This window comes from Lemur catta, chromosome 4, assembly GCF_020740605.2.
Source record: "Lemur catta isolate mLemCat1 chromosome 4, mLemCat1.pri, whole genome shotgun sequence".
NCBI classification, from domain to species: Eukaryota; Metazoa; Chordata; class Mammalia; order Primates; family Lemuridae; genus Lemur; species Lemur catta.
This window is the reverse complement of record NC_059131.1, coordinates 51,294,593-51,314,784: the sequence shown is the minus strand read 5'-3', so window position 1 is coordinate 51,314,784 and position 20,192 is coordinate 51,294,593. Positions and strand designations below refer to the sequence as shown.

The window sequence follows — 20,192 nt, the reverse complement described above, 5'->3', positions numbered from 1 at the left end:
GATCTCTCAAGGCTGCAGTAAGGTCATAGAAATTGATAACCCTTACAAGCAATGCTTATGTGAGTCTGTCTGTGTCTTGCAGATAGTGCACTTTGTAAATTAATCCTCCAAAGGCAAATATATTGTAAGTAGCTTGTTATCTCTAAAATACTAAATTGAAGAATACATGGGATTATATTGACAGAAATTACATTTTCTGTAATGGGGTTTAATATATCTGAAATCTCTCCCAAAGGCTCCCAGGCTCTCTAACGGAGAAGGGTCTGTTAATGTAGGTGCAATAGACATCAAGAACAAATTTATTCACCAAAATGGATTAGGCCATGTAATCAGAGATTCTGTAATATTAATCTTTGACACTTATTGAACAGAAAGAAATACTTCTGTCTGCAAACTGGCATTCCCAGTTCTCCCCTTCCCCCCAACCGGGCTTTGGGCCTTTTCTGGATTTTACTTCAAAGAGGATAAGGTTTCCCCATCATAAACACTAATCTAAAAATATTAGGACAATTAATTAGATACACTTAGTTTCAGAGGATATTGGATTTCGATACCCTTCAAATATGACACTAGCCCTGGGTGATTATATGAAAGCTGGCTTTCAGCACATTCACAAAGGGTAATAAATCATACTTTCTCAAAGCCTCCTTGCCACACTGGTGTACATTAAGTCGGAATATTGTTGGCTGGTACTTGGTACATAATCTCAGCTTTGCCCCAAATCAGGAATTTACACTTTATTTGGAAACAGTCTTCCACAGCACTGAGATACATCAGGTTTGGAATAGCTTCAAAGTAGAAACATAAATAATTTCTCCCTTTCAGAATTCAGGAGATAAGAGGAAAGGGGAGACGATCCATGAATGCATAACCCTAACAAAATCTAACTGTATTTAGTTATTCGATGAATTTAAAACTTGACCGATATGTGACGGTGGATTTTCTTGTTTCATAGAAAATAGGATGATAGCACTCTATAGATTATCCTGAAGGGGAAAAGAAAAAAACACCGTAGAGAGAGACACATTTACAGAGCCATAGTGAATGTGAATTAAACACACATACTTATACTCTGAATAAAATTTGTCAATTTGTAAAGGAAGTGGAAAGCAATACAATGTTTTATTTTCCATACCACCTAGTGTTCTCACATACCAGTCAACAGTTTGTTTTCACCTTTGGATCAACAAGCAACCAGAGAAAGCAGCAGCGACTGGGTGTGTCTTCTTAATGCAAAACATTAGCTGCAGGTTGCCAGAGGGGGAAACAGATTGTGTGTAAACACAAAGCCAAATTACTTACCAATTGTTCACTTGAAGGATGGTGAGTCCCGTGTCTTGTGCCAACTGCTTTTTCTGTTCTTCAGAAGGGTAAGGGTGCTGAAAGAGAACAAAAAAGGTGTGTGCACATCAGGCAATATTTAGGCCATTTTGTCGATAGCCTAAGTGTCTAGTGAAGTCTATAATTAAAGGTAAAAATGCTGAGGTGTGTCACTCTTATTAATGGAATACTACATCATCTAATTAATGGCAGTAAAAGACAAGCCAATTACAAAGATTAGTGAAGTGTATAAATAGCTACTTAGGATACTTGCAGAACCTTGATACTGAGTTTATCCTTTAACAGGTTTATTTGTTGCAAACATAAAGTTTAGTATGATCTCCACTGTATTTTATAGGATTAAAATAAGGATAAGCCATTTTTTTCTTTTACTATCGAAAAGTATACTACCCTGACTTAATATTTTCAATGAACCATGGACTTCTACAGCTAACCTGTTTGGATCAGCAAGCTCAGCTGAGGTTCCCAGTAGTTAAGTGCAACATTCTCCCTCCAAAACACCATATTGCCGGATACAAATATCAGAACTAAAGTGGGTGTATTTTTTTTAAAACCACTATTCATCTTAGCTCTCCAGCAAAGCGCAAACAAAATTCAACCAAAGTTGGTTTCCATATCTGAATGTCAATACGTACTGAGATTCTGAACACATTCCAATATAAGGTCAAAGATCAGCATATTTTGCGTGCTAAGAACAAGCCCAGCTATGTTCCTTAAGAGTTAAAGTGGATAAAAAGTATTATAGGATTAGACAATAAAATGAAATTCATACCTTCTTGTAAGAATGGAATTCTACTGAAATTAGTTTTGGCGCAAACACCTTTTGTTCAATAATAAAATATATCTAAATTTGAAATACATATTTCTAAAGCTTGGGAGAGAGGCTACGGATGTGGTTTCTACCTATAGAGACATTGGCTAGCTTGAAACACTGCATCCCGATAAATTCTCCCAAGATAAAATTGTTCTGAGAGTCAATCTTCTATTCTATTACAAATGGGAAAAGGGCACCCTCAACCCTTAATTTAACTATCTGTGCCATTGAAACTAAATTTTGGTCTATTGAATACTAATTAACATAGCTTTTAATTTAATTAATAATGTCTGATTAGATTCTAAAAAGGCTTGTTAATGACCACTTCAGTGCTTGCATATGTAAGTTTAAATATGTTTTATATCTATACACATGGGATTCGTTTGTGGAGAGCAGGGATATAGCAATTTTTCCCATAAGCATTGTCTATGATTGTAATTTAATCAATAAATACACAATTAGAATAAAGCTTTGCTTTCATGGAATATAGTGCCTTTCTCTAAAGAGCTCCAAGTATATTATAGACAGGATGGCAATTAATCCCCATTAAATCCCTTTGAGTGACATAAATGGAATCTATCATCCCTCCTGCTTTATAGGTGAGGAAACTGGCCAGGGGAAGGGACGGTCAGTGGCAGACATGTCTCAGTGATATTTCCTGCTTCCCTTGCAGTGGCTAAGCCTCCCCATGACTGAGGGATGTGGCAAATATCTTTCATAATCCCCATTAACGTCCCCTGTTCAAAAACCTGCTGGCTGCTCACCATAGCCTGCAAGGCCTGCCACCATCCAGCCCTGCAGACCTCTCCGATTTCCTCGCCTTCTTCCCACCCTCATCCCACCCCTCTGCCCAGTCACACCTTCCTCCTTTCTGAGCTCCTAACTTCCCAAGTCTTATCCTAACACACAGGCTCCTGCTGCAATGTCACTTTCAGGTCTCAACTCAAAAGTCCGCAGTCACCCCCCCCACACACACACACAATTGTTCATTTTCACATCAATCTTTTTCTTATGTCCCTAATAGCAAGCACCACTCTCTGAAACACCTGTTTTAATTATTTGTTTCCTTGCTGGTGAGTCCCTTCCCACTCATCTACCAACTCTAAACTCCTTGTCTTTCTTGCTTGCTATCCTCAAAACCCAGACTAGTACATGACAGGAAATCACTAAATATTTGTGTGACAAAGGAATGGCCATAACTTGCTATGACACATGGATACTGTCCACCCAGATGCAACATCAAAATGTGTAAGAAATTTTGTTCAAAGCCCACAGAAAGTATCAACAATCCAATTTGAGATCCATGACACCACTTTCTTTGCTTCATTCTTGAAAGTGATTTCAACCCACTCTCTTCAAATAAAAGTACACAAACCTCACAATAGGCTTAGATCACAGATGACAATGACTCTACTCAACATAATGCCAGCCACTGCAGCCAAAATCTCATGATTGGATCCTAAGCTAACACCAATCCATTATCCTAAAGTTTAAAACATAACTCCCACTTTATAAAGGTTTGTCACACAATATAAACCAAATGAATCTCTTATCCTATGAGCAGAACACTGAATTATGGTTTGATATACTATAGCTCCATGTCTACACTAGTACATAATATATGCGACCCTTTTAGATTGTATAAATTATGCTGGCACTCATTAACTATGGAACTTTGAACAAGTGATAACTTTTCTCATCCTCAGTTTTGTCATCCAGAGTTCTAAGATCCATTGAAGTTAAAGATTACCTAGACTAGCTGCTCTTACAGTATTACCCAACCAGAATGTAAGCTCAAGTTTGAAACATGAAAATTTTAATATCCAGCTGTTGGCACTATTTGCCATATAAAGTTATAGACTGATGTACACAAGCAGCTTCCAATTGATAACATTTTCTTTAATATTATTTGCTTACAGTTTTCCAAGTCCCATGGGAATCTCTTTCAGTGATTTTTAATAGACTTAATAAATATGTCAATAGTCCCCCTTCTGTGTAGCTGGATGGCCACACCTTTTGCTGTGTCTTGTTAGTTGTGTCTTAATGTTCTCACCAGAACTGGATAAAAATTAATATTTATGCCATTTATCTTTAGTTACTTTGAAAATTGAGAATTGTCACAGTAATTTATTTGTCCTGTGCTTCCAAGAGTATTTTTGCATGCCTGTTGGTGAGCAAGTTTTATATACATTCTTATAAAGCAAATGGAGTTCATATTTTATTTATGCAAGTAGTGTCAGGAAAATTCTCTCTGGATCATAAAATTACCTGAAATATTATAGCTTCAAAGAGCAGTAATATGGCCCTCAAAATTTTGGTACAAATTTCAGTGTTTCTTCCGTCACATAGTTTCTGATTTCATAATTTAAATATCATAAAATGCAAAAGTTCTACCCTTTTTTTCCTCTGTCACTTTTCATGTGATCTGATTTTAAGTAATTGGAACAAACTGTGTCTAATTTCATGCAGCATAATTGCTAGGCAGCCTCAAGCTACAGAGACCCAGCACTCTGTCTCCATTAAGCAATTTTCAGTTGTTCAGGATATATTTTTTTAAAATAGAAATGAATGAGTCTGGACAAAATTAAATGTCACAATAATCCAGCCAATGTTAAGAGAGGGGAAAAGGTATCAACAGAATTTCTAAACCCTTGTCTATGGTAGGTCAACTGTATGTTTTTCATTTTCTCCTAGTTCTTGGCCTCAGTGTCCCACAAACTTTCAATTCCCTGAAAAAATGTACAATTGCTAGAATCACATGAAAGCCATGACTTCATGCAGCTAATCTTTAGTCAGCCAAAAATTCACGAAGAAGTAGGCTTTTAAACAGAAACCCAATATGTTTAAATATCTTAAATCCTGTGCATCTTTACTAGATAAGCTTTTTGTGGACAGTATGAGTGATTCCTTTGTAGATTTAAAAAAATGACTTGACAAAAACCCAACACGCCACAGGCAAGGCTGCTGGAAAAACATTCAAAGCCCCGTTGCTTTCTGCCCACAGAGCTGGTGAGGCCATGCAATGGGCACAGGCAGAAGTCACTGTGCAAAAGGGATAGAGAAGTGCCATTTTAGGGAGAAAACGGAAAATTCATTCCAAACCATTGCAACTCAGGGCCTACATCACTGTTACTGCATCTCAATGACAAGGACACTAGTTTAAGAAAGATCAGTAGGTTCTTGTGAAGGAAAGACAGATTGCACTTCCCAGATACACCAATCCAGCTAATCACTTTGGGATATCAAAGCAAATTTGACCACAGTCCCATAGACAGTAAGGGAGACCTTGCTTTTGTTGTGTACATTAGCCTCATGCCATTATCTCTTAAAAGCTTAATTATTTGCAAACAATTGATCAAGATGGGAATTTGAGAAAGGATATGCAAAGGCCACTGGGAGAACTGCAACACATTAAGAGAGCAAACAAAATTACCTTTAGATCTTACAATAAGAATTAACGATTGAGAGGGGAGAGCCGAGGCAATGCAGTAGCTGCAAGGGTTCTTTCTCGAGTGTTTCCCATTTGATCTGCATTAACACCTCAGGAATGAGTGAGAGCCATAAAACAGTGATTATGTATGGGGAAAGGGAGCCCCTCCCCTCGAGCATTAAACCTGCACACGTGTATTAGGCTGTTTTGGCTGGGGAGAGAAGACATGCTGTCCTCAAAGGGAAAATAAGTGACTTGTGGGCAGTGGAACCCCAGCTAAAGAGAATAACTCACAAAGTGATCATCATTATTTCAACAATCAACACCCTGACTTCTTTTTTTCCCAGTATAAATCTCTTGCTGAAATAGAAACCGTTTGCCACTCCTCATGTGTTTCTGGATCTGCAATGTGACTCCTAATACCGAGCCAGGATAGAGTGATTGCTTAATAACCCCATCAGAGAACCAAATGATCCCTAGAGTATGTGTCCTGTATAATAGAAACAGTTAAAGGATGTCTGAAAAAAAAAAAATCTAAAAATAGCTTATGTAAAAGTTAAGTCTGAGCTGTCATTTTACCAGCCACAAAGAATAGAAAGTGACAGAAAGAAAATGGTGACTCTCTAAAGAAAGTTATCTTTGCACAATTCCAATGTTATTTGCTGAGGTTGGGATGGGAGGGGGTTCTAACGTTGGTTATCTGGTATTTACAAGGGTAGCGTACATTGGAAGAAAATGTACTTATTGAAACAATCAAGCAGCCTCTTGCGGATGAGTGTCAATGGGAAAAGAGAAATTCTTCAGTATGTACAGATGGAAAATGTCCAGCCTTATATCATAACAATATCTTTGACCAAATGTACTTCTTTCATCAAAATGTCCAGCCCTGGCTGCAAATGTGGATGCCAAGAGGGTGATGAACTTCATCTTATCTACCCTGGTAACCAAGTTTCAATAACATCCCCTCCCTCACCGCCTTGGCCACTCTAACAGCACATTGTAATGGCAGCAGAAAATTTGAAAATAATCCTGTACAGAGCTTGCTGGTGAGATAATGGAAGGCTATGCTGCCCCTTCTCAGGCCTCAGATTAGTAATTTCTTGTGACACAGAACTGCCTCTATACCGAAACTGCAAAACAGCTATAACAAAGCAATAGAGGTGGAAGCAATTTTCAAGCAAAATGTTACACGCTATACTTTAAAAGGTATGGGAATAGGTACCGGAGGAGCTGATCTAACAGGAGGAATTATGGCAACTGTCCAATATAACCCTTATCAAGGCAATGTTCTGTTGCTTGGCTGAATATGTTGGAAGAACAATTTCAGAACTTCTTTTATCCTTTTTCCTCCAGCCCTTTGCCTCCTCCACAGCTAAGTTTAATGCATTAATATAAGTTGACCTTGAGCTAAACTCTGGGTATGTGATGGAGAGATACTCCCTTTAAAGGAAAAAAAAAAAAATCTGCCATATGGCTTTTAACCATTAGATCTCTGTACGCTTTTAAAACTTCTACTGAGTTTTTGTCACTAAGGGAATACCGTGGATCTAAATTAAAATAACCAGCTATATATTTGACCTCTAGGAAACTTGCTAACCAAATATACTGATATTTGCTTAATATAATAATTTTTTTACCTCTAAAAACTTCTCCCACTTTAAATAAACTTGCAGCCCTTTTCCCCTATAGCACTGACTATGAATAGCTTACACTGTGACAATTACATTGATCTGGGATACTTTTTTCCTTTAAAAAAATCCATAATGCTTCCCTATTGTCTTTCAGCTTTATGAATTAGTTTTACTGTTTCAGTGAATGCTTTTTTGTCTTCTGACTGCACATTATCAAAGAGACACTTTGTGCCTCCTATTTGCATTACAAAAGCAGTGCACCATGCAGTGGCAGAGCATAGCCTGAATGCATAGCAGTTGAGTCCTGCATCCTCACACACGCTGGAATGAAAAGAAGAACCAAGAGTGGTGTTGGTCCTGGCTAAGAAACCAGAAATGTTTGGAGCATCATCAGTGGAGTCATAGGATTTCGACCTGCTTTCTTAATTCTCCACCAGCACTCCCAGATTGGCTAGCTGCTCAGACTAAATGTGCTCCACGTTTTGTTTAGCACTTGCTTTTTCTGAAGCCTAGTTGGGTCATTCTGCAAACAATCCCTTTGATTTCTTGCATATCCAGCAGCGGTTATGAGAAGTTGCCAGTGGAGGTGTGCAAGTAGGAAAGTCAGGTAGGAATCTGTAAACTTGATCTTATCACATGAAAATGCCATAGGTGTGGAAGGAAAAGTGGAACACTGGGTAATATTTCATAACAATCTTTGTTTTTCTGTACTGAGACTATATTTATAAAACACAGCAGGAAAAACAGCCAACTATAAGAGTCCAATACTAAAATGCCCTGCTTGCCTCACTTACCTAATCTTTTAATTTCTTCTAAATATCAAATAGATATAAAATAAAAGCACTAAATAAAAAAGACAGATACTTATATTAAAGGATTTCATAATCCTTTGTATTTATGATTTTTTAGAAGTTGCTTACAAATCTATAATAATAACGCTATTTAGATGTAGTCTTCATTTCTTTATATATATGCTACAGAAGTATTTTAAAGTATATGCATTAAAGACATAAAATTTAGACTCTAAATTAGCAATTACTTATACCCTGTTCTGAAAAGTAATAAAATTCATGAAGGGTGCTTCTAAAATTATGTTGAACAGTTATGATTATTAATGAACCTCCGAATATTGGTTCTCTCAGTAGAAGGCCATGGTTATAGGAGGAAACACAAAAATGGCCATTAGGAAAAACAGGATGGGAGGTGCATGGAGGTGGGGGTGGGAGAAGGGAGAAGATCCGTGCTTCACTTTTAAGTGTCCTTTTTGAATCCTTTAAAATACTAGCTCATTTGAACTCTCATGAGTTGTCAGCACAACAAACACATTGCACTCACTATCTCACGCAGTTTTGGTGACCTCCATGAGTGGAGGCTGCGCTTAGCTCCTTTTCACAGATGAGGAAGCTGAGGCCTGGCCAGGGCTCACAGCCCCTCAGTGCTGGCGCCGGGTCTGTCCCGCCTGGAGTTTCTGCACTTGGCTACACTCCCGCTGCTGTTTCTTTCTCATTTCTCCATTCTCTTTTTAAAACAAAAATATATTACAAGGGAGCATGAACAAAGTGACTAATTGTGGTGAGCAGAGCGGAGAGAGATGCTATTTCCCTACCATAGACCCCCACCGAAATATCCACTGCTTCCACCCAGTAGGCAAGCACCAGGGGAAGGGATGGGGCTGTGGGGTGAAAATCAGTGTGCCCGAACTTTGGCCCACGTTCACCTTGGAGCATCCAGCCAAAGGAACTTTATTCATGGTAGCTTAGCAGTATTTGTAACTGTGGTAGAAGCAGACATTGTAACACGTGTTAGGACATGAAGATGTACGAGGCATTGTTCTAAATACTTCCCAGGTACCAATCCTCACAAAAATCTTCTGAGGTGATTAACAGCTATTAAACACATCTGATAGGTGAGGAAACGTGGGTACCAAAAGGACAAATAACTTTCTCAAGTTCACACAGCTGGTAAGTAGTAGAGCTGGGATCTGAAACTTGTTTGGTACCATACAAGTTGGGAAAATTCACTTCCAAACTATTTTGTCTTTTATATGATGGGTAGAGCAATCCCACTCATTCCTGATGAGTTAATCATGAATATATATGATAATTACTACTCATTATATGAAAAAGTATTATCTTAATGCATGTATGTGTGTGTACATTTTATTTCTATAACTCAGTTCTGTTAATGGAAGCAATGGTAGATCTTGCTATAAGATAGAAAACTCAGTGGGAACTAATATGCCTATCACTTTATTAATCCTTGTAGCATTGTTTATAAATACAGAAATGATAGTAGATTATATACAAGAGCACTCCTAAGGATCACAGAATCACATGCCTGCTATTCCATCCAACCACACTAAAATATGCCTTAAACTGTTCTGAAATAAACTGCAGCAGGGGAGGAGGGAATGTTTTGCCAATTACTTTTATTTCTTGCATGATTCTTTTTTTTTTTTTTTTTTTTTTGAGACAGAGTCTCGCTGTGTTGCCCGGGCTAGAGTGAGTGCTGTGGCGTCAGCCTAGCTCACAGCAACCTCAAACTCCTGGGCTTAAGCCATCCTACTGCCTCAGTCTCCCCAGTAGCTGGGACTACAGGCATGCGCCACCATGCCCGGCTAATTTTTTCTATATATATATTTTAGTTAGCCAGATAATTTCTTTCTATTTTTAGTAGAGATGGGGGTCTCGCTCTTGCTGAGGCTGGTCTCAAACTCCTGACCTCGAGCAATCCACCCACCTTGGCCTCCCAGAGTGCTAGGTTTACAGGCATGAGCCACCGCGCCCAGTCTCTTGCATGATTCTTAATCAAATAGGAGTTAAATGGCATTGGAAACCATTATATTGTAGTAGACTACTAATAAAAACATGTGAATGTTATTCCCACTCATGATGCAACTAGCCCAGTTCTGTGCCTACTAAATATTTACTGTATGAATGAATGTTATTGAAGTTAGAGATGCCCAAAATTCTTCAACTAGCATTTGTTAACTAGATTACTTCAGATAAATATCAGAAAACTAGCAGTCCCATTTCAACAATTATTCATCCTTCTCACTCAGTTCTACAAATCCCAAAACAGTACAGATTTTGCTCACTTTCTTTAACTGGCATGTATATAATGTGTACTCCGTGCCAAGCAGTGTTCTCAGTGCTTTAGGTATTCACTCATTTAATCCCTATAACAAGTCTATGAGGTAAGTACTCTTACTTTAATTTTACAGAGGAAATTGAGGCACAGAATCTAATTTACTTGCAAGTAAGATGGCGCTGGGATTTGACTTTTAGAAGTCAGTTCCACAGCCTATGCTCTTAATTACTGCTTTTCTTTCTTAACATCAGTGTATAATTTCTCCTCAAGTTGCTCCCAAATCTGCTCTATGTTGTTGGGTTTATTTGTTGCAAAAGTTCCCTTTCCACTCTCCAGCTCCAATGTAATGAAATTCAAGTTCTCCATCTTAACAGTGGGTCACACGGGACTGAAGAAAGGATAAAGGAGACTGTTTCAACATGCAGGCTCTTCCCCAAGAATTTCACTTTAACAAATTCAACAAAACAACAGCACGCACCATACTGGACCACTTTTCTGAAAAGAAAGTTCACAGCTGATTTATACAATAACTCTAATAAAGTAAGGATCTTTTTCAAACTGCCTACAGCTCATGTCTGCTATTTCAGAGAGCGTGTCAGCTAAAAGGAGACCTATCACCAACCTGAAGAACACTTTTCCACTTTAAAAATCAAAGTGAAAGGGTTTTGTAACCATTAAGAAGAAAGACAAGGAAGATGAAATACTACAAATACCATTTTGGAAGGAGGCTGTTGACAGCTATCATTATTGCCTTTACAGATGCCCTGTCCAGCATTAAATATTCAGAAAAAATCCTTGCACAAAAAATAAAGTATCCATAAGAAAGAAGCAAAACAGCACATTTGGTGAGGAGATTGTTTGAGAGAGAGAAAGATAGGGATAAGGAGAGAGAGAAAGAGATGGAGAATTCGTGCTGCTCCCACTATGACTAAAGACCCCTGGAACTGGTACTCATTCTCTAGTGCTAATTTTCCCACTTAAATTACAGTGATGGTGTAGCCTCATCTCATTAGAGATCATTGTCCCCAGTAGACAGTTGTGTTTATGGGGGACTCTGGCGGCTCCACACCTGCTGATCAGGTTGCTATGTGATCAAGGCTGCATACAAACAGCAGACTCGAGCTTGCTGGACTGCAACTGATGAGCCCGGGCTAATTCAGGGGTGATTATGTAGTTTACTGGACCACTAAACCTCTTTAAGCTTGTAATTACTGCCTATTTGAGTAAAGAACATTCAAAAGCAATTCACTGCATCATGCCTGCCACAGCTGGAAGCAGGCTGCCAGCAGTCTGTGGGGACATTAAAATCTACAGGGACGTGGATTGAAGCCCAGCTAGCAGACACTCTCAAGCAGCACCCGCAGCCAAGAACACGCACATTCCCGCTCACCTCTCCTGACCAAGCTTATCATTAAAGGTGCCATGAAAACTATAGAACAGCCATAAAGATGACAAATAATGGAATGTAATGGTACAAACTACATTTTAATGATTTTCCCCCTTTTGTAAAGCTAAAATTTAAAAAGTCTTTTCACAACGCCAGAGAGAGAGAGAGAGAGAGTGTGCTTTAAATAATATATACTGCTGAGATTTACTGTGTGCTTGCTTAAAGTTCCATCCAAAAGATACCAACTTCAAAACAAAATGCCCACCTTTTATGTATTATAAAAGAACTGGAATGTACAGTCATTTTTGATATTTTCCACCCACTTAGCTGCTGTGTTTATAACCTTAGCTGGGAAAATATTGTTGAGCTAGTTGATTGACATTTTCTAAAATCTCATGTGTACCTTTTTGCAGTTAATGAATTAAAATGCCTCTCAGACACCTGAGTGAAATTTGTTTTCAAGAGTCAGAGAAGATTTAAGGAAAAAAAAAAATCAGTATTTATCAATGTTCTCATTTTCTTTTGCTGTCACCTTAACAACTGCAGTTCTTTTGTATAACAAAAGTGTAAAACATGCTTTGCATTGCTACGGGTATAATTATTACTTGTCTCTAAGTAACAAAAAAAGACTGGAACTTAATGAAGGGGGATTAAGTTAATTTCTTTTTTAGCTAACAGTTTCCTGTCTCTTAAAATTCAGACCTTGGTGAACATAATGTTTAGGAGGGAAAATTAAGCTTTTTATTTCACTAAAATCTCCACTTTGGGATATTGATATTAAAATATCAAGATGATGTTTATTCTTTAAAAGTATGTAAATTTGGTATTAAATAAAGCCACAGAAATCCTCTCTGACTACTCCATCCAAAGTCCACAGATCCAGGGGGTTTATGTTATCTAGACATCACTCCTATTAATATTCATTAGATGGGTCTGCTTGCATTTTTATAAGCTGTGAGAGAGGCAAAAGAAACAATCAGAATTCTTTAACACACAAGCATTATCAATTCAACATATGCCAAATAGCAGAGTACCCAGATCCCAAAGTTAAGATTCAAATGCAATTTACCTTTACTAAGCTAATTTTCATGAAAACTCTTTTCTCTTTTTACCCATTGTAGTCTAAGCTATTTAATTATCTCTATTCTCTATAACATACACTTCAATTTTTAATTTAAGAGATTATTCAGCACTATATTTTATCTTGGTTAACAACAAAATCCTTATCATGCAATCAAACTAAAGAGAATTTCCCCCCCCCAAAAAAAACCTAAAAACTTTTAAGTTGTTTTACTAATAAGATTACCTTTATCTTTATGAACCTTCTTAAGCAAACCCTTTCTAACTCCCAAAAGCATTTATTGATGTGAATTCACTGTCTGTCTCCAGAGTGGATTATGGAAGAGAGAGAAGAGTCTTAGTAAAAATTTGGGCAGATCCCCAGTATTTGTTTTCCAAAGTATGCTTTCTCAGTTGATTCAATCTAACAGGGGCAGGGAAACGCCAGCACAGATGTGGACTTATTTCTGTGGAGTTATCACAGATGTCCATGGAACATCTTAGATGAGTAGGAGCAAGCTGGACCTCTTACCAGCAAGACTGTGAGACAAGGTTGGCAAAAATAAAAGTATTTAATCAAAGTTAATTTGAAGGCCAGTTTGGGCTTCTTTTTTTTTAAAGACTTTGAGTTTGGGCAATTCCATATATATGTATAAATTTTACATTTTCAAAGAGTTTTTATTATATTTTGCCAAGTTTGAGCCTCACAATTACCTGGTGAGGTTGAAAGAACAGGTAATGTCCCCATTCTATAGGAGAAAAACCCAAAACTCAGAGTGGACAGATGGCGGGTTCTACAGGGCTATGTGTGGCCAGGAAGCTGTGGCTCTTGGGTCTCCTCCTTCTCAATCTAGTTCTCTTTACACTCTACTGAAGCTCAAAGTTTATCCTGTTAATGATAAAATAAAAAGCTGTAGCCACATCTGTCAGAAACCTACTGTGAGTTAGTGGACCCAGCCTCTGGCTTTAATGTGTAAACATGCATTGCCCAGGGTGAATCAAAGGGCTAAACTAAATTAAAACTAAAATCAAACAAAGCAGTCACCTTTTAAATTGGCTGTTATCATTTCCAACAAACTTATGTAAGTAATCTAACTGGTAAGGCTAAAAAGTCTTAAATAACAGCATTTGCCCCTTCTAAAACAAGCTTTGGGAAAGGAAATATCCTTATCCAACGACTGGCTAGTTTGTTCCTCTTTGAAACAACGAGATATAGTTTTGCTTTACTTAATGTGTTTTTCTTTGCCATTTCATTTGTGACGTAAGGTTGCTAATTACATATATACAAGGGGCTTAATTTTTCCCCTTGTTAAGTCACTTCCTAAGAGAACATAGGTCTATGTGGAGAGTCATCAACTTGTTTTACACAGGAGAGTGGTCATTAAGTCCATTTATACTTCAGTGATTTGGTTACACATTTACAAATGGCCAATCTACAGGAAAACATCTTAAAAGAAATTGGTTTTAAGAAGTGCAGTTCAGTGCACCGATTTAGTTAGATAACTGACGTTAGGTCCCTACCACAGTAACTCTATGACCTTGATCAGAGCATTTCAGCACTCTGAGCATAGCTTCCTCATCAGTAAAATGAGGGGAACAAAACTGCTGGCAGTCACATGAGACCACATACATCAAATTGCTCAGCACAGCACCCAGCATAGACTCAGCGCTTAGTAAACAGTAGCTGAATCTGAGGTGACTCCTAAGGTTGGGATCATCTATGTTAAAAAAACATAAAATAGATATGGTTCTCAATTTATAGGGAAGAAGATCTGTCTAGGTAATTCGTAATTTTTTTACCTGTTATGTTATGTTTTAATATTTTCTTGTGATTCTCTCTATTTGGACAAACTCACTTCCAAGATATCTGAGGGAAGGATTCCTGGGTGTGCTACCTATACAGGGCCCCCCAAAGAGAGGGGCCCCCCTCTTGGCCTAATGTTCTACTGTCACCATTTTGAAATAATTTTTTAAGAAGCCCTGCACGATTTATGTGGAAAATTTACACGTTCTCTACAAATTATGTAGCTGGTCCTGCTAAAAGGAAAGGAGGGTGTGTTTTCCCTATCAGATGTGTTATACTCAGCTATGACTCCTCTTGAGCTTATTTGAGCTTCACAGAAGTAAATAAATAATTACTATGTTCTTACTAAAAGAGTGTAAAAAATAACCCACTAAAAAAGCAAGATGGAGAAGGTGAGACTGACAGTGTAGATGTGCTCAGGCCTCAGATGAGTAAGGACACTTCAATGACCCTCCGGTGGCCTTGAGGGGTCACACATTCCTGTAAGTGCCTAAATCACCCTTGGGGACTGACTGAGGGACTGAGAAAATATTCCATATTATAAAGTCTATGGGGGAAAAGGAATCAATAATAATCTGGACCCTTCAAGGTGTGAGGCCCATTCTGGCTGACTGGGCTTAGGAATGTTGAGAGCCTTTGTCTTTTGGTGGTTGGAAGTCAGAAGTGGCAATTCGCCCACCTTCCTTGGCAGGGGACGAGCACCACATTTGGCAGAAAAGTGTGCTCTCGAGAAAAGGGAGCAGAGAATCTTTTGGCCTGAACTCCAGCTAGGATAGATCAAGAGTGAGAACTCGCCCTTGCATGCCAACCAAATGCTGCTGTAATTAAAAACAAACCTTTGAAAATAAAGTATTTGGAAATTATTTCAATTCTAGCACATTCACAATATGAGCTCATCAATAGTTATAATTAATTCATTTGGTTGCAGGATTTTTAGGGGGAGGTGGAAATGCGTCTTGTTTTTGTTTTTGTTTTTTTAGCTCTCGTACAGAATCCTACTTTTTGTTGAGGTCCAGATAAATACATAAATAAGCAAACTAAAGAGAAAAATATATGCAATGTCACAAAGTTTCAGAAACCTCCTGCACATTTGGATTCTGTACCTCACAGTGAACCTTCGAAGATGGCAGCACTGATTTTTAAAAATGCAAAATTCCATCATTTTGATGACGCCCAATGATGAACTTGACTATTACATGCATATATTTTGTTTAATGGCTTCATTTATTTTAATAACAAAGGGAAACTAGATTTTACAGATGAAAGCTTTTTTTTTTTTTTTTTCCAGGGCTCCAATGCAACTGGGATTTAAAAAATCTGTGATGTTAACCAATATGTGATAATGGATGCTCTCAGGGGCCCTATTTTATAACATTTTATGCAGTGGAAATCCAAGCTGCGTAACTACCACCAGGGTATTTACCCCTATTTTAAGAAGGCACAATTGGGGTGAGTGTCAGAGGGCCTCAGGACTGCTCCCCGTCCTTTGTTCTGAATGGACACACATCCAGTACCGTGCTGGCTGTGGAACTGCCAGAGCAACAGGATTAACTCACTAAAGATTTATTATAAATGAGATGGGAAAGGGCCGTTTGTGTGATTTCAGAAATAAGAAAATTGCATAGACCTCTTTTTCCTCTGTTCAAAAATCTGCCTATAGGGTTTAATATTTTATTAAGAATCAAAAAAATTAATGACAGCAAGTAACTTCAGTTTAATTCTTGTTTGATTTCTTCATTATCCTGCCTATCTGTGGTGAATCTGGACACCAGAAACTCATTAAAACTAATTCCCATAGGCACAAAAGACACACTACCTCAGAACCTCCCTTTTAGCCACTAAAACTAAGCCCCTTATTCAGAATGGATGGCTAGTTTCAGAAAAAAGAAAGAAATACATAAAAAGAACATTTAGCCCAGGACTGGTGAGATGATACAAACCAAAAGTTCGCGGTGATGTTTTCTTAGCGAGAGCCGTAACTACCAAACTCTAGAACACAGCAGACGGAACTTGCCAGCCCCACACGGGATGGGGAGTGATTGGGCCAACACTATCTTGGCCCAAGATGGCAGCTCATGATTAATGGCTGCATCATCCTTGGCCCTGCTGCAGTCAGGCCTGGGGTCTCATCCTGACACACAGGGCCTTCGTCTGCAGCCAATCAGCAGATGTAAGCACATAGGCCCTGTCAGGTTGACATATCATTCCTTCGACAATGTCAGTGAGTATTAATGTTCAATTATCTGTCCTAGAAATGACCCTCGCCTTTATGCATTGTGTAACTGTGCGCATGGCACTCTGGTGATTCCAAAGACAAGGGCAGAAATGCCCAGAATACCCTCGATCCTGAGAGTTGGCTTTCCAACATTGTCATGACATTGCCTTACGGTACTGACTGAATCGAGGACCAATTTTTAATTCTCTTTCTAATACATGTTTGAAGGACTACTGAGCCATTTATTTATTTATTTATGTAGTTGTTTAGCTATATTCCTTTTAGCATGTTTGCGTGTCAGTAGTCCTTCCTACTTAAACAGAGAGATTTCAGATGAATCAACTTGTGACTTGATGGTCACACGGAGCCAATTGTTCTTTATGTATGACAATGAGCTGTTCATTAGGTACGGGGTGCCTTTTTATTTCATGAAGCCAGGTGTATATCATTTGCCATCAAACCAAAATGACAATAGTAGACTTTTCTGGAGCAGTGTCAAGATCAATTTAACTTCAACTCACGAAGCTAAAGGAATCTGTCCAAGCCAGACATTCCTCCTTCTCATTGCTAAAAATGAGGCTTCTGACAGAGGAAGGATTTCAGAAGCATACCTGAGATTGTTTTCCTATTAACCTGTGCAATTGCTCCAATATTTTTAAATGTTGTGTGGTTTCGTTCTAATTAAATTTAAAATCCCCCTTTTCTCTCAACTGTCGTGGCAAGAAAAAATTTTATCTTAGCAGACAGCTGCGTGTGCACAGTTTTTGTTGAACTCACATGAAGGGTTATCAATAACAAGTTTGCAAACTTCTCGTACAACCAGCACTGAAAGATAATGTACAGTAATTGCATGATAACTTCCTCCAAAACTGAGATAAAACCTTTAATGCAATCTCGAGTTCACTAACCTACATATGATAATACAAACTTCAGTGGCTCAGATTGGGGCTCAGTGAATTTTCTCCATGGTACTAATTTTTAAGGAATCGAAAATGTAATTATTTTCCTACGGAAAATCAGTAAGAATTCATTATTTTGCCTTAATTTTGGCATGTGAAAAAGAGGTTGATTATGAAATGTGCCTGTTACAAGTCTAGCCAGTCCTTGGTCACAATGTGGGGTCTAGAACTATTTCTATATATATTCTCAACTCTGTTGTGACAGTTCTTTTGTATTTTTTTTTTTTTTTTTTTTTGCTCTACCTACTGCATTCCCAACAGCAATTTTTTTCCAGATGACTTCCATCCTCCTCCAGCTCCTAACCCTACTTCTTGGACACGCATCAGACTTTGCCTCTGGTCTGCTAAAAGATCCAGGAGGAGAATGGCACCCTTGTCCGTTTCTAAATCTCTGCCTTCTTCTTTCTCTCCTGATTCACACTCACTGCTAAGGTCTTATTCTGAGACGTCATCCACCACGCTCCCCACCGGCACCCCTGCGCTGGCAGCCTGCCCGTGATCCTTGCTCCATTAATCAGTCCCTCTCTACTTTTATCTTCAAAGGTTCCTTCTCTATTGCCTAAGTAATTAGGCTGTGAACTAACAAATTGCATGGAACATAGTAGCAATTCCATGAAAGACAGCTGAAGTTGATTTTGTGTGTAAACATATTCAAATCTCCCTTCTTTTTAATATTAAAAAAAGAAAAGAAAAACCTTCCCTTCTAGTTACCACTTGCTGAACTCCTGCCCAAACTGTATCCTTTAGTATATTTCCTCAAGTGATCGCAAAAGGGTCTGCCCTTGCTACTTCTACGGCAGTATCACTGTACACCTCGTAACACAACTTCTTTCTCCTCCCAGTGCCTTAAATGGCTACTTCAAAAGTCACTAATGACATCCTAACCCCTGTACCAGGACCTTTCCCAGCCCTTCTATTTCATAAAACTCCCAGGGTTTGGTCACTTCTGCTTTGAAACTTTACTCATTCCTTTGATCAATAAACATTATGAAGCATCTAGGACATGGCTCTGGAGATATAGGGAGGAAAGATTAAGTCCTGACCACTAGATAGGGAGGCAGCCCAGAAATAAACAGCTACTATGGTGTCAGAGTGTCACTAAGGTGTGATAGGTCTGCTGGCAGAAGACATATCTTCTCTCCTGGCGAGAAAAAGGAATGGCTTTCCCAAACAGTGACAGTGGCAATAAAGTGTAAAGGATGCAGAGAAAAGTGTCCAGTGGAGAAAGGGTCATGGAGGAGACATATCCCCGATCAGGGAACAACGTGTGAAGGGGCTCAGAGGACAGGACCCAGCAGCACCTGTGGGGAACTGTAAGCCTCGAGGCTGGGCTGCAGCACAGCATAGGGAGCAAGGTCCGACCTGGAAGGGGCCTTGAATGGCGCGCCAAGGAGGTTTCGCTTGTACTTTAAGGGCCGTAGGGAACTATCAAAAGATTTTAAGTAGAGGGGGACTTGGCCAAGTTTTGTTTTAAGGGAACTGCTCTGCTGGCAAAATGAGGGATGGTTTGTAAGCCACCAATATCAGAGGCGGGGAGGCTGAGGAAAGAACTGAGAGAGCAGGAGAAATGGAGGCCTGCCCTGGGGCAGTGGCAGGGGACTGGACGGGGATGAGAGAAGGGACAAGCGTGCAGAAGGGAGAGCTGATGGGCCTTAGGGAGTGAGCAACTACCTGTGCAGGGGAAGAAGGGACCTCCCGGCTCCCGCTGGAGCTTCTGGGTTTGTGGTGATGCCAAAAACTGAGATGGTGATGACGACGGTAAGGGGACCCAGTTTGGGGGCCACGGTGGGTGGATTCATTCCAAGGAGTGGATTCCTTGACTTTCTTACCATTGTACCTTTCTTCCTTTTCTTAGAATAGCAAAGTGCTGGAGCTGGGAGGGACCCCAGAGATCAATTCACCCAACGCCACATTTGGCAGAAGACCTCCCTGCCTGCTCCTCTCTTTCTCTTTAGGGTTTATCCCCTCCTGATAGCCCTCAGAAGCAGGCCGCACCCAGATTCTGTCCTTGACCCTTGACTTCCTCTTCTCTCTCAGCACCCTCTGGACCCACGAGCCCATATGCATCTCTAGTTTCTGTGGCAGTAACCAAATGAATGCTTCGGTGTATGAGGTGCCAGATTTACCTGAAAAATATCTTCCACCTATCCCTCACCTATCCATTTCTTTATACTTCCACAGCACAACCTCCTCCTCCTCCTCTTCCTCCCCTCCCTTCTTTTTTAGAGACAGGGCATCACTCTGTCACTCAGGCTAGAGTGTGGCAGCACGATCACAGCTCACTGCAACTTCAAATTCCCAAGCTCAAGTGATCCTCCCACCTCAGGCTCCTGAGTAGCTGGGACTACAGGCGGGCACCACTACACTCAACAAATAGCTGAGTTGCCCAGGCTGGTCTCAAACTCCTGGCCTCATGCAATCTTTCTGCCTCGACCTCCCAAAGCTCTCAGATTATAGGCATG

General features: G+C 39.3%; 1 protein-coding gene across 2 annotated transcripts in view; it reads right to left on the bottom strand.

Moving 5' to 3' along the window:
- The window catches only part of MEIS1 (Meis homeobox 1), a 129,958-nt gene that overhangs the window by 22,074 nt on the left and 87,692 nt on the right, over positions 1 to 20,192 (bottom strand). For both annotated transcript variants that reach the window (XM_045549744.1, XM_045549745.1), the window contains exon 9: positions 1,303 to 1,379. In XM_045549744.1, coding sequence (XP_045405700.1) covers positions 1,303 to 1,379 — 77 coding nt within the window. The remainder of the gene's footprint in view (positions 1 to 1,302; positions 1,380 to 20,192) is intronic.